The following is a 13,914-nucleotide window of genomic DNA, read 5'->3' as shown; positions in this document are numbered from 1 at the left end:
TAAAAATTATTTTATTTTACATCAATCATATAACTTAGCTTGTAAGATAATTTAGAAGGACATTTTTATGATTAGCCATGACGGATTTAATTAAATTATATAATTGACAGTGTAATGATTGTTTACATTATCAACATAATTTAATACTTTGACTTATAACCTTACCATTTATTCCACATGATTACCTAGTCAATGCACTATTAAACAGATTTATATGTAATTATCTTTTAAATAATTTAATTGTGTAAATATTACTTGATTAATCCGTAGAATTTAAGCTTCTCGAATAAAATAACAATAATTGATCTGTAATATGATATAAGTGGTTTTAATTTACTATTGTAAGTATTATTATATCAATAAATTAAAATATTTAATGTATACTCCATTTATTATTTATCCATTTTCCTTTTTACACGCCTTCAAAAAATCATATATAAGATGAGTATCTTTACTAATTTTAACTCTTTTTGATGTACCCTTTATTAATGCAACAAAATATTTTTAATTATATTGACAAGTAATATGAGACGGAGAGAATACTACTTAATTATTTTTTTGGAAGTATGGTGATTAATTTATGGTACAAAAATTTACTATGACAAAGAAATGTTGTTTAACGTGAAAATTTGAATGGTGAGTTGAAGTTGGTTTGTCAATTTTCATGGACCAGCTTTAAATGAAGAAAGCATATATTATAATAAATAATATATTGGTAAAATTATGGTAACATGATCTCAAAGATGAAAAGTAAATATAGTAAAGTTATGAGCTTAGTGTACTCTAATGTGACTGCTATAAATGTTTTTTTTTACTCACACAAAATTAAAGTAAAACTCCAGAATGTGATTTCTATTGCACGTGATGTATTTATTACTTTGGTTAAATATTAGAGTATTCTTTTATAATTACTTAAATTGATAAAATGTCCATACCCCATGTGAATATTTTCACATGTTTTAACAAGTTAATTGAATTGCTTTGACACATCAAATTGAGGTTCTATATTTATCTATTTAGCGATTGTTTGGAGTTCTATATATCTTTTCTCCGTTTCATATAAGTTGTTCACCTGGTTATATATAGACGTTTTAAATTATTTGTCAAACTATTATTCCCTTTGATTTAAAATACTTGATGTTTAAGAAAAAAAAATTATTATTACTATCTTTTATCCAAATTGACTCTTAATTGTTTTGAGAGTCTAAACAATTTACAAGTTCTAAAAAGTTTCTTTCAAAGTAGTGGATAAAGGGTAAATTATTTTAATTTTTAATTTTATTTATGATTTTTTAAAAGGCGTGTAAAGGGAAATGTGGATTACTAATATGAGACAAAGAGAGTTATTAATATACACGAATATATTTATTATCTGCACAGATATAATTAGACAAATATATTGTATATGAGCAGCTACACTTACTAAGTGCGTAGATAAAATGTATTTCACTATTGTTACGAATGTGTATATATATAGTGTATTTCGTATATAGTATATGCGTGAATACACTTATTATGCGCGCGAATGTATTTCATTACATGAATATAATATATTCTGCTACGTTTTGAAATCAAAACACTGTTACGTTTCGTAATGAAATAAAATCTCATTAATTTTTCATAAATCTAGATGCAAATAACGTTGTTTACAAAAAAAAAAAAAAAACTCTTTTAACAACACCACAAAATTCAATCCAATCAAATATTGTTTTTTTCGTTTCTTTTCTTTTTAATTTCTTATTGGGCTTTATGGTGATGGAGAAGCCCAATCTAAATATAATGGGCCGTAATGTTTTTAGCTCCAACCTTTGGTTGATGTTCAGTGTATACACTTATTATTCACTTCCAAAAATTGAAATAAGAATTATATATATCCTCTTGATCTACCGCAATCAGCCTCACGTTGTGCCTGATTGATGATAATTATTCGGTATCTAGTATCCATATTGAAGTCCGATTAAATTTAAATTTGCGTTCAGAAGTCCTATATTGGGGGATAACACAATCCCTAACAAAGACGACTCTGTATCCAAGAGAATTCAAATATGAGACTTTTAATTAAAGATGAAGAAATACTTGCCACTTAAGCACAACCCTTGTTGGTGGCAGAAGATTCAACATAATGGGGGTAACTGAGAATAATTAATCACAGAAAAATACAAGAGGATAAATAAAATATTAAAACACGTGCTTAAATTCTTTGAAAACTATGCTATTATTTAATGTGAATAATTATTTTATGTATTATTCCATATGATATTTTATGTTAAGCAAAATTTTATTAGTCTAGTGGAATAAAAATAATACTTACTTAGGATTTAGCTAATGTTGTCCGACGGTCATTTTTGAAAACATAAATTCAATGTTTTAGGATTTAATAATTACATCCATTGGTCTCAACTTCTAGATATATTAAATTGCTTCATTTTACAATATATTAATATATTTTAGTATAGTCTTATTTCTTCACTTATGGAATGTCAACGAGATTTAGTTTAATAGCGACCCCATCGATGGTTCTTATGACAAATATTGAGGACATACATGACTAGGACCAGACACTTTTCAGCGCGGTAGATTTTTATTAAAATTCTACAGAACTTTATAATTTTTTCGTATGAAATTTAATTTAAAATTTTTTTATAAAAATAGTCATTGAATATTTTTCAGTGAAAAAATACTGATTTTTTAGTAGTGTTAGTTTTGCTATTTTATAAACAAGGAAAAGGACCATATATTGTTCAACTATTATCTTGATGTTATAAAACTTAACAAATATAACGATTTCCCCAAATTGACCAAAATTATTCAATTTCAATTAAAATTATTCATTACGAAAGAAATCTCAATTAAATCCGACCAACAACCCATCAATCATTTCTACTAATATTTTCTTTTTAACAAACAAACACCCCAAAGGAACATTTGGTTTCAAGATGACCAAATGAAAACAAAAAAAGCCTCCATATCTAGTCAAATATTTGTTGCTTAAAAGAAGTTTCTCCCTTATTTCTTTTCTTATTTATTAAGTATTATACTTAGAGACCATTCCTTTATGTTGACTTATATGAAGTGAAAACAATTGAAAATTTCATCATGACCGTTCATTACATTTTTCTTAAATTCTAACTAATCCAATAAATGTTTTGAATATGACCTTCTTGACTTTGACTACCAATTTTAATATTGCACTACTATGTCGACAAAAATTAACAAAAATGGTCCATTATGTTTGAGTGTATGTTAAAAAAAATAATCTTAAAATAAAATAATTTTGATCTTTTAAGTTTATCAAAGATGTTAAAAGTCATATGTCTGAATGGACAGTCGAAATAAAGAAGTTTGACTGTTGAAATTCAGATAACTACTCATTATTTTATAAATTTAAAGGGCCAAAATTTATTCAAGTGATACTTATATAGACTATTTTGAACCTGCTTTTAAAGATAATGTACCATTTTTGTCATTTTCTTATACTAAATCATTTAATTTATTCAAACAACCAAGCCGCCTACCAAGTACGAAAAAATTGGCAAGTACAGTCAAATGAACCTATATAGATCTAACACGTTTATTAAAATAAAAATATCATCAATAATTTAACCAAATAAATACACAATTCATCAAGACCAATTGATATATATTCATAGCTAAAACTTTACTCTACCACCAAAATCTCTCCATACCAATATTTTCCAAAGTTAAAAGCAGGACAAACTCGGGATCAGAGCACTATGACAAGTCTAGTACGAAACACCCCGTTACGTTTTAGCAGACGGGTGGATGGATACGAGCCGTTGGATCAACCAGTATGTACGGAAGCTTCGATGCAGAATGATGAAGACCGTAGTCATAGTGTTCGGAGAACAATTATGAAATTAAAGAGGAGTGTAAAACAAAGTAGTCCAATTACGTTGAGTTCAATTAGTTATAGAAGGGAAAGGGCAAGAAAAAGAAATATATTTTTGCAAAGCTATAAATTGGAATCTTCAAAGAATTTAAGGAAGAAGAAATTGAAGAAAATAGTTTTAAAAGTGAAATGTGCTATGATTTCTGTTTTTTCTTTTATGAGGGCTCATAGTATAAACTCTTGTACTAATTCTAATTCTGGTATTGGTGGTGTTTCTCCTGCTAGAGTCATAAAATGTTGTTGATTTTTTATTTTTTATAATTGTTTATTGGAATTAATAGCAAATCTTCATATGTAATAGAACATTTATTTGGGTCAAGTTGTATTATTTATGAATGATGAAAGAAAACTTTAAGGCAAACAAACATCCAATGTTCTTCATCGAGAATTTTAATAGTTCAGTTAGTTAATTAATTATTTAAACTTTCATCTTGTCAGTGAGAATTTGATTTCTGACCCTCATTTTCTTTTAAAAAAATAAAGTTCATTTAATACGTGTTTCATAGTAGTGGGTGGTTCTACTAGATAGGGAAGAAAAACAAGAGAGAAGTTTGATCTCATCTTTGACTCTATTTTCCATTTTCCATTTCCCCTTTCCTCATCTCCTTTAATTTTGGGGAATTCATATCACGACGGTTTAAAGAGGTGGATTCAAAATCTAAACAATATAAATTTTCAGATTAATTGTGACATTCCTGACAAAGAATAGACTAATAAAATATTGATTATAAATACTTGTGTATTTATTATTGTCACTTATAAAATATAAAAATATAGCAAAAATCATATTAATCACTACTAAATAACCGCCATAAAATCCTTTATTTATTGTGATGAAAGCTAATGGTGTTGTGTTGGAGCTTAAAAACAATTAATAACATGTTATGTGTAATTCTATAAATAAAATCGTTTGATGAAGAGAATATAATATAAATATACACAAATCTTATCCTTATTTTTAGATTAAAAAGTTATTTTCCATAAATTCTCAATTCGAAAAGTAATAAAAGGGAATCAATCAAATTGTGTTGGAGCATATAATTAAGGAATAATTATGATTACTATCTTATAGTTATCTGCAAAAGAAATAATTAAGAATAAAGGTAAAGAGAATATGACCTTTTAGTGCCACTGGTTACCATCATTATGCCTAGCTTACTTATCTCACTTTCCCACAATATTCAGTTCGTTATCAGTTGCCTACCTGCAAAATAATGTGATATAATCCGCTTTGAGTTATATTTATGGTTTTTTCTTTAAAAAAATACTCTTTTTACTGATCGAAACATCATAAAATAAGTAAGAAATTATTATTTTTCAGAAAAATATTTAAACGATACTAAAAGTAAAAAATGTAAAGGCACGCTATTCATTTTTTATTTTAATTATAAATTTTGGCCTTTTTAAATGGTGATGAACTGTTCCTTTGACCCCAACAGGACCACCCAAATAGACAAGAAATCAGAGCGTGCACTTAACTAGGACATGAGCAAATGATAATGCTATGATCATGCCGATGCATTATATATTTAGAGTCGGTTTGAGTTAGTTGATTAAGATATCTAAATCTAAATGTATGATTAAAATGTTGTTTCTAAATCTTAATGTTGATATTCATATTATCCCACTTTGTTGAATTTGTTTTTCAATTTCTGATATATATATATTGGTTCAAAATATTAGTCGTTTTCTAAAGGCATAATACATAAACATGACTCTTAAGTTGGCTTCAACAGATAACTATGCCCTTCAACTTGGAGTGTGCACACGTAGACACTTAAACTTGTATAAAATAGAACAAGTAGACACACGTGTCCTACTGACATAATACACGTAAGACCCCACATAAGACACAAAATTGTCATGTAGAGTGTCATGTAGGACAAATATGTCCATTTGTTCAGTTTTATACAAGTTTAAGTGTCTATTTGTGCACATCAAAGTTAAAGGTCATAATTGTCAGCTGACGCCAAATTAAGGATGTTTATGTTGGGTTTAGCAAGGTGTGAATGGGAAATAAAAAAGAGAAAATGGAAAGTGGAAGAACCAATGAAAGTGGGAGAACCAATTTTGAAGGGAAAATGAAAAGTCATCATTGCAAAAGTGCAAATGAAAGGTCATTTTTACCATATCGGTAGAAGAAAGGAAATTGTTGTCCTTATATTAGGAAACACTTCCTTTAGTTCTTAAAGGGTTAAGAAGAAGGTGCCCCCTCGCGCCGTCGTCATCGCTCGCTCGGCCTCGGCTTCGGCTTCGGATTTGGATTTGGCAAATGATGTGATTGATTGATAATATTTTTGGACAAAATTTATTTAATCAATCTTGTTAAATCTTTTGCTTTCTCTTATAAATTAATTCAGAATGTTAATTAAATAACATAATTAATTTGGCGCAACTGAATTTATTTGAAATTCACGTGTAACGGTAATCCTTCCAAAAAGTCGTTATTTTTCCAAACGGTATTCCTTCCGAAAAGTCGTTATTTTTTCCAAACGGTATTCCTTCCGAAAAGTCGTTACTTTTCCCAAAGGACACAGTGTTCTGGAAAAAACGGGTCTGAACAGATTTTCTGAACGGACGCGTTCCTTGCTGCAAATGGCTATAAATAAGACGTCTTTTTCGTTTTTTCAAACACTGAAAATTTTCCTCTCTGCATACATTTTCTTTCTTAAATAAAATTGTCGATCGACTGAGTATGTGTGTGCTCTTGTTACTGTTCTTGCGTTCGCTGAAGTTATTGAAGTTTGAGGTACCGCTACTTCTTTAACAGATTAATCCGTTTTATCTTGGGAGGAATTAATCTGCAACCTCGGGTACAGTGAGGGGATTAAATTTCTTAAGGAAACACAGTGGTTTCTGTGGACTCGGATTAAAAATTATTCTGTCAATTTCATCTTTTTTCTGTTTCTGTATTTTTGATTAACCTGAATACAGGAGATAACAATTTATGTATTATGCCTTTTCTAAACTTAAATTATCAAATTATTATTCTTTTGTCTTAGCCAAATGCGAATCACTATCTTAAAAAATTATCAAATTATTATTCTTGGGATTGTTTCAAAATATTAGTCGTTTTCTAAACTTGAGATTGTTTTAAAATATTTCATTTTTTAGAAAATAAAAAAATTATTATTACTTCTTTTTATCCAAATTGACTCTTATTATTTTTAATTATTAAAAATATGATAATTTTAATTGACTCTCATATAGTACCTTTTTTTAAAATTCGTGGTGTCAATAAGTATCAAATAATTCGATTCACCATAGTTAGGACTTATGACAAATTAAAAATAACCTAATATTTTTATCTCGTAAATTAAAGCTTAACAAACACATATTTTATTTATTGTTATTATTATTTTGGATAAGTGGAGTGAGTTGCGGGGATTAACGAACGTGATAAAAAGTAATGGGCTAATGGTTACGTCTTATGAGCATAGTGGAGTAACAGTTAAAAAAGCTGCTTCTAATATTTTTCGTTAATTTCATCTTTTTACCTTTTTTTCCTTAAACTAAACACCTAACTTTTTCTTTGTTTTTTTTTTTAAAAAAAACTTTATTACTGGGGGTTCAGTTCATATATTCTTCAACCAAAAATATTTACTTTCTCTTTTAGCTGAAAAGTGAAAACACACATGCTCTTTCATCTTTTCCAATTTCTATCATTCACTTGTCATAATAATTCTCTATGGTTCACTCGCGTTGATCAATTTATCGCTACTCATTAAGATTATCTGTTGTATCATACCCATTCTTGTTGACATGTTTGATGTAATTTTTGGGTGGAGAAAAGCTACTAAATGGTACGTACAATTTCAATTTCCCTTACTTCATCATTTTTTTTTTTTGACGAATTTATACTACTAGACAGAGCATCTAATGTAATTACTACTTTTTTTTTGGCAGTAAGAATTTGATTAAAAGAGTTAAATGCCGGCTTAAGCTGTTGAAGAACAAGAGAAGTTGCATTGTTAAGCAATTGAAAGATGACTTAGGGCAACTACTTAGACATGGACATTACCAAATTGTCTTTGATAGGGTACGTTACGTCGAAAATTTCATATTTCTAACAACGTTCTAATAGAAATGTCCATCTAAAATTCGCGTGTCTTTAGTAGATATATGGATTTTTAGTCCATGTAACAACTTGCAATTTTTTATTTTTTTTTGTATTTTCAGGTTGATCAGCTATTTATGGATGACAATATGTTGGTAGTATATGATTTATTGGAGAATTTTTGTGAATTTATCCTCATTAGCCTTCCATATATTCGTAGACACAAGTAAGGAATTAATATGAACAGTTACCTGTAGTTATCTTTTAAGTGATCTGATTTTGAATATGTATAGTAGTTAAACTCGATAACTATTGTCGATCTCTGTTTTGATACAGAGATTGTCCAAATGACATCAATGAAGCAGTGTCAAGTCTCGTATTTGCATCTACGAGACTTGGCAATTTACCAGAGCTTCCTGTGATCAGGAAACTCTTCGGACAACGTTATGGGAAGAAATTCGAAACATCTGCACTTGAATTACTTCCTGGAAATCTTGTGAACTATCAGGTTTGTCCACATTTTACTATAAAGAGTTGATTAAGGTTGTAAATTTTGTAAGTTTTGTTGTTCTTTGAATATACAGATAAAAGAGAACTTGTGTATAAAGTCTGTTTCAAATGAAGTGAAATATAAATTGGTGGATGAAATAGCAAGGATTTGCTTTCAACAAGGACCTTTACTTCTTGAATACAGAAATGAATCACAACAAGAACAGGTAATTATGTTACGTTTTTGCGAGTTTCCTACCTGAACTATCAGGTGTTTGCGTTTTCTACCAGAACTATCACTAAATATTTATCAGAACACACCTCAACTAGTATCTATTGATTATTCAAGTATGAAACTCACAAAAATGTGATACTTGAGGACTCAGGTGTGTTTTTAACCATTATCTCTTTAGTATATATAAAGTAGTTAGTTGTCCTTTTATAATTCAGAATTCATAAACTCAAAATCCTAAATCTGTCTCTTACTGCAGGTGCATAAACACGTTGATGATGCTCAAATTGGTTACAAAACAGGATCGAAGAATTCCAACATCGCGACAGAAGCAAATATTGTATCTATTGATTATTCATCAGAAATTGAGGGAACTTCTACTGATTATTTATCAGCAATTGAACAAACTTCTATAGATTCAGTCCATTGTATGAAGAACAATGAGCAGGAAAGAGTATCAAATCCTACTCGATGTAGTAATTATTCGTCTCAATCTACAATTTCTAGTCCTGAGCTTGTAATGAAAGGAGAATTTTGGAGAGCCAATGGCTTTATATCCGGGAAAATGACAGATCAGTTAGCTTATAAGGATGACGTTGAAGAGTTTGAGTCTATTCTAAGCAAAGATTTAAACTTTCAAGATCAGAGGCTTTTCATGTTCAAAGGACTTCTCTGTCCCTTAATGTTAAAGATGGATACTGATCATATCAATGTGAGTATTTCCCCTCTGCAAAAGACGAGACTTATCGCTATGAAGGATGCATCATTCATGACGGATGATTTGGAAAGATGTTCGTTTACATTCTCATCATCATCAGCAATGATTCGCGGACAACTTTATATGAGGACAAGGACTATGCCAGTTGAAAGGCCTAAAGATAACCTCGTGGACAACTTTCTTCAATCAAATTCATTTCCAGTACTTCAAGAGCCTGGTGAAGAATCGTCGTTGAAAAGCTATGTCCATCCTAAGCTTCCGGATTACGATGAAATTGCAGCTATGTTCAAGGCTCTCAAGAAAGAAAAACTGCAAGCAGAAAGGAATTTGAGGTCAATTCATAACAAATAGAATGTGTGTGAGTGTTTGTTGTGTGTGTGTCATTCCTTTTACTTGTTATACAAAATTCATTAGATTTATGCATTACATTACATTTCCCAACTGTAAACATTCTCCTTCAAGGAATTTTCCGAGTGAAATAAGCTAGCGTTTGACCATGAAATTTTATTTGAAAATCTGATCTTCAAATATCTTTCCTGTGTAGTTTGTGGGCTATCACATTAGAGCAAACTTTATCCTATGGGCGCGATTTATCTTTCTTGTATAATTTGCAGGCTATCATACTAAAGCCGGATTAAACATTTAAACTTAATCATTAGCTATCTAACCATAATATTAGTAACATTTTTCATCTTTTATTAAGAACTAACAATTTTTAAGCTTATCATTTTTTCATCAAGAACTAATATCATACTGAGTTTAGTTAGATATTCTTTTTCATCGTGCAAATGATGATTCAGTGAACATCTTGAAACTTAGTTACACGAGACAATTCACTGAATGGTTGTTGGTTCTCGTTTAATTTCACACGGAAGGCCTTATGGGATATGAACAGAGCATCCCCTGTTTTATGCTCTAAGATCCCCTTTCGATGAGTTTACTTGATTTGTTACTATGTTTGGATGCAGCCATTGTCACTAGTCACTACTAACATAAATCATTTACATAGACTGTTGTGAAATTTGCAGCCAAAAGTAAGCCCTCATCATTTCATTTAGCCAATAAAACAATATATTTTCACAAGTTTTCAACATGGGATTCTTTCGATAAATAAGAGTTACATATCCTTCCTCAGACGTCGATATTTATGTCTGTTTCACTGTAAGTAAAAGATGTATCGTGTGAACTCCGTGGCTTCTCCCCTGTGGTTCGAAGGAGAAAGTTGTAGTGGCATTTGCAGATAGCCTCTCCAAAACTTCACCACTCAAATGAATAATGATTCAATTCAATCAGTGTATTTAACATGTAATCAACAAGGACTTTTGTATCACTTCTGCACTAGATGTTCAACATCTCCAAGTTGCACTTCACCTCCTTGAAATGCATATTCATCCTGGAACAACAACTCTATCTGCTCCAACGATTTGCCTTTCGTTTCTGGAACGTGTTTGTAGACAAATGCAACAGACAGTGCAGAGATTACTGAAAAGATTAGGAAGGTTCCACCAACTGTTATTGCACGCGAAACAGAGAGAAAAGACATTGCGATCAGCCCACTGCACATTCTATTACCTACTGCTCCGAGCCCTGATGCCTGAGCACGAAGCCTTAAGGGAAAGATTTCTGACGTTAAAACCCAACAGACAGGACCAATCCCCACTGAGAAGAATGCTACGTTCCCACAAACAAATAGTATGGCTAGCGCGATGCTGATTGATCCTTCTTTCATTAAAAGTAGAGTGATCCCCACGACTAACAAACATGTAGTCATACCAATTGTGCTCACATAGAGCAATGGCTTTCGTCCGACTTTGTCAATGAGAATGATGGCTATTAGTATAAATGCTGTCTTGCTGACTCCCACAGCAACCGTAGCAGCTAGAAGCTTTGATTCGTCCTCAATACCAGCTGCTTTAAAAATTGCGGGACTGTAGTAAACAGTTGCATCAATTCCGGTAATCTGTTGGAAACATTGAATTCCAATACCTGTGATCAGCATCCTACGTAGAGCCGGAGAGGGGCTCAACAATTCACGCCAGACAGGTTTGTCCGTGTCTGCGGTTCCAGCAGCTTGTTGTATCTCGGCTAGTCTCTCCTCAACTTCTGAATCATTTTCATTTGTTTTCAGAAGAACCAACCTTGCTTCTTCTACTCGGTTCTGCAAAACCAACCACCTTGGTGACTCCGGGATGATGAAGAGAGCGACTCCAATAAAGACTGAGGGAAGAATTCCAACAGCAAGCATTACCCGCCAGCTTATATGTGCTGAAAGACCGGAGAATGCATAATTAGATACATAACCGAGTAAAATTCCTAGATTTATGAAAATCTCAGGAAATGATGTGAGAGAGCCTCTAGCAATAGTTGGTGATATCTCAGCTATATAGACGGGTGCAATCATAACGCCGAAGCCTATGCCAACACCAGCTAAAATCCTTCCTACCATTAGTATTTCGAACGAAGGAGCAATAGTCATTACAGCTGCACCTATTTGAAAAATAACAGCAGCAAACCCCATCGTCCACTTTCTACCAATCGCATCTGATGTTCTTCCACCAGCTAAGCTACCTATAAGTGAAATTATGCTCAAAACACCGACAAGAACTTCCTGTTGAACTTCTGTTATTTTCAAATCTTGTTGAATGAATAAGATTGCTCCACTCATGACACCTACATCTGCAAATTGAAAACATAAGCATCGAAATCAAACCTCAGCTTGTTAATAAACTTTATAAAGAAGCACACAGCGACCAGCGTTTAGCTACATGAATTGATGAATAAATTCGAAAGCATTTCCTTGTACCCCACAATCCCCACCCTGGATTTATATTCGGCTACTCTGAAACCAGGTAGTGCGTATTCAAAACGAATTATAATGTATATCACTTAGTACTACACATAATTTGTAAAAGTTAGATGACAATTGTCACTCTTTCTCTTGAATTCCACTAGATAAAGCAGGTTTTTTCTCCACTAATAACGAACTAGAACTTGCAGAAACTGGACTATAAGTTAAACATTTCCTGGATCAAATGCATAAAAGTAAGGAATACATTATTTATGCAATACAAGCTCCATCCATTAGTACTTCTCCTTGCTGCATTGTGCTAGAGAAGATAACAACAGTGTTGCTACTTGCTAACGAATTGCTCACCGTGCTTCTCAAAGTGTATAGGATCTTCAAGTACTATCTACTTTAGTTGATCTGTCCAGCAAGTTGCGGACTTTATTTAGACATGACAGGTCTTCAATGCCAAGTCTAAGAATTTCTTATGATCCATATATTCATTGAGGGAAGTCACTTGTTTTTGCTATAGAGTTTTATTTTTTCGACTCGTAATGAAGAGACTCACTTCCTTCCTATGACAAGTTTTGGTGTAAGGTTCTAAGTGTCCCCTATATATAAGGATTGATTTCTCAGATGGTCACTGAACTAAAAGCCAGAAAAGATCAACTCTAATATGTGATTAGATGTAATGAATCAATTAAAATATAATCACTTATAACTCCAAGATTGATTTATCAGCTCTTTCTCTGCCCAAAGGATTGCTTGGCTTTAATCTTGAATCACATATATTTTCTCCAGAGACAAGCATTCACACTTGTTAAATTTACTGCTTCTATTATCACCACTACTCTAGATTAATACTCACTCTGTCCCAATTTACGTAACACACTTTCCTTTTTAGTTTCAAAATTTAGTACAAACTAGTCCATCGCAAGTCAAAGCTCAAAACACAAATCTTAAAAAAAAGTCAACCTTTCAAGAATAAGAGCATCTCACAGCAAGTATCAATACACATAACACTCCTAATACTTTGATTTCACAATTTATGAGGCAAATAACAACAGACATGTAAAAATTATAAAAAGATTTACCATAACCAAGGAGGACATTGTTAAGTGAAGCAAAAACAGCACAACCAAAAACATATTTTCTAGTACTCTTCTTCCTCCTTTCCAACTGATATTGATCATCATCATCTGTAAAGTCAGAATCCATTCTCTTATACTTGTTCTTGCTCCCCAATGGAAAATCTGACAGACCCATTTCCCCATGTCCATTTTCTTGGACACCTGCCATACCCATCTACCCCAAAAATCCAATCTTTAACTGAAAAAAAACAGCAACTTTGAAGGTATTAACAGATGTTTTGACCCAAAAATCCAATCTTTAACTGATAAAAACAGAAACTTTGAAGGTATTAACAGATACTTTGACCCAAAAATCCAATCTTTAACTGAAAAAACAGCAACTTTGAAGGTACTAACATATGTTTTGACCCTAAAAATCCAATCTTAACAGCAAGACTGGATTTTGGGAGTTGGGTTTCAGTTACAAAATCAAGATCTAGAAGAAAATGAGAAAGAATTGAAAAATAAGGAAACAAGGCAAGTGGGAAAATTTTATTTGTCTTTAGAGTGAAATGGTACTGTACATCTTACACGGCCTTGACCAATGACCATCGAACTTTTAAAAATTAAAGATTTTGGAGCTTTCAAAGATA

At 31.6% G+C, this 13,914-nt stretch overlaps 2 protein-coding genes across 2 annotated transcripts; one reads left to right on the top strand and one right to left on the bottom strand.

Annotated features, from left to right (window-relative positions):
- The first annotated feature begins 7,639 nt into the window (after positions 1-7,639).
- On the top strand, positions 7,640-9,757 carry LOC125811920 (uncharacterized). The gene is made up of 6 exons (XM_049491465.1): positions 7,640-7,713; positions 7,817-7,949; positions 8,090-8,193; positions 8,304-8,475; positions 8,552-8,696; positions 8,991-9,757. The coding sequence occupies exons 1-6, from the start codon at positions 7,673-7,675 to the stop codon at positions 9,755-9,757; spliced, it is 1,362 nt and encodes a 453-aa protein (XP_049347422.1). The 5' UTR covers positions 7,640-7,672.
- Positions 9,758-10,431: 674 nt separating this feature from the next.
- Positions 10,432-13,914, bottom strand: LOC125811688 (probable polyol transporter 4). Its single transcript, XM_049491216.1, has 2 exons — positions 13,286-13,914; positions 10,432-12,082 (listed from the first exon to the last, which is right to left on the bottom strand). Exons 1-2 carry the CDS (start codon positions 13,494-13,496, stop codon positions 10,734-10,736), a joined length of 1,560 nt encoding a protein of 519 aa, XP_049347173.1. The 5' UTR covers positions 13,497-13,914; the 3' UTR covers positions 10,432-10,733.

The sequence above is a fragment of the Solanum verrucosum genome, unplaced genomic scaffold (assembly GCF_900185275.1).
Source record: "Solanum verrucosum unplaced genomic scaffold, falcon-dt-bn FXZP01000238.1, whole genome shotgun sequence".
NCBI classification, from domain to species: Eukaryota; Viridiplantae; Streptophyta; class Magnoliopsida; order Solanales; family Solanaceae; genus Solanum; species Solanum verrucosum.
This window is presented reverse-complemented; position numbering and strand designations above follow the sequence as displayed.

What these genes read in the sequence shown, in the direction of transcription:
- LOC125811920 (XM_049491465.1), top strand. Translation starts at nt 7,673, where the DNA reads ATGTTTGATGTAATTTTTGGGTGGAGAAAAGCTACTAAATG. An exon ending in TGGAGAAAAGCTACTAAATG is followed by an intron (nt 7,714 to 7,816) that starts GTACGTACAATT and finishes TTTTTTTGGCAG; the next exon opens with TAAGAATTTGATTAAAAGAG. An exon ending in GAAATCTTGTGAACTATCAG is followed by an intron (nt 8,476 to 8,551) that starts GTTTGTCCACAT and finishes TTGAATATACAG; the next exon opens with ATAAAAGAGAACTTGTGTAT.
- LOC125811688 (XM_049491216.1), bottom strand. Translation starts at nt 13,496, where the DNA reads ATGGGTATGGCAGGTGTCCAAGAAAATGGACATGGGGAAATGGGTCTG. An exon ending in CAATGTCCTCCTTGGTTATG is followed by an intron (nt 12,083 to 13,285) that starts GTAAATCTTTTT and finishes TTCAATTTGCAG; the next exon opens with ATGTAGGTGTCATGAGTGGA.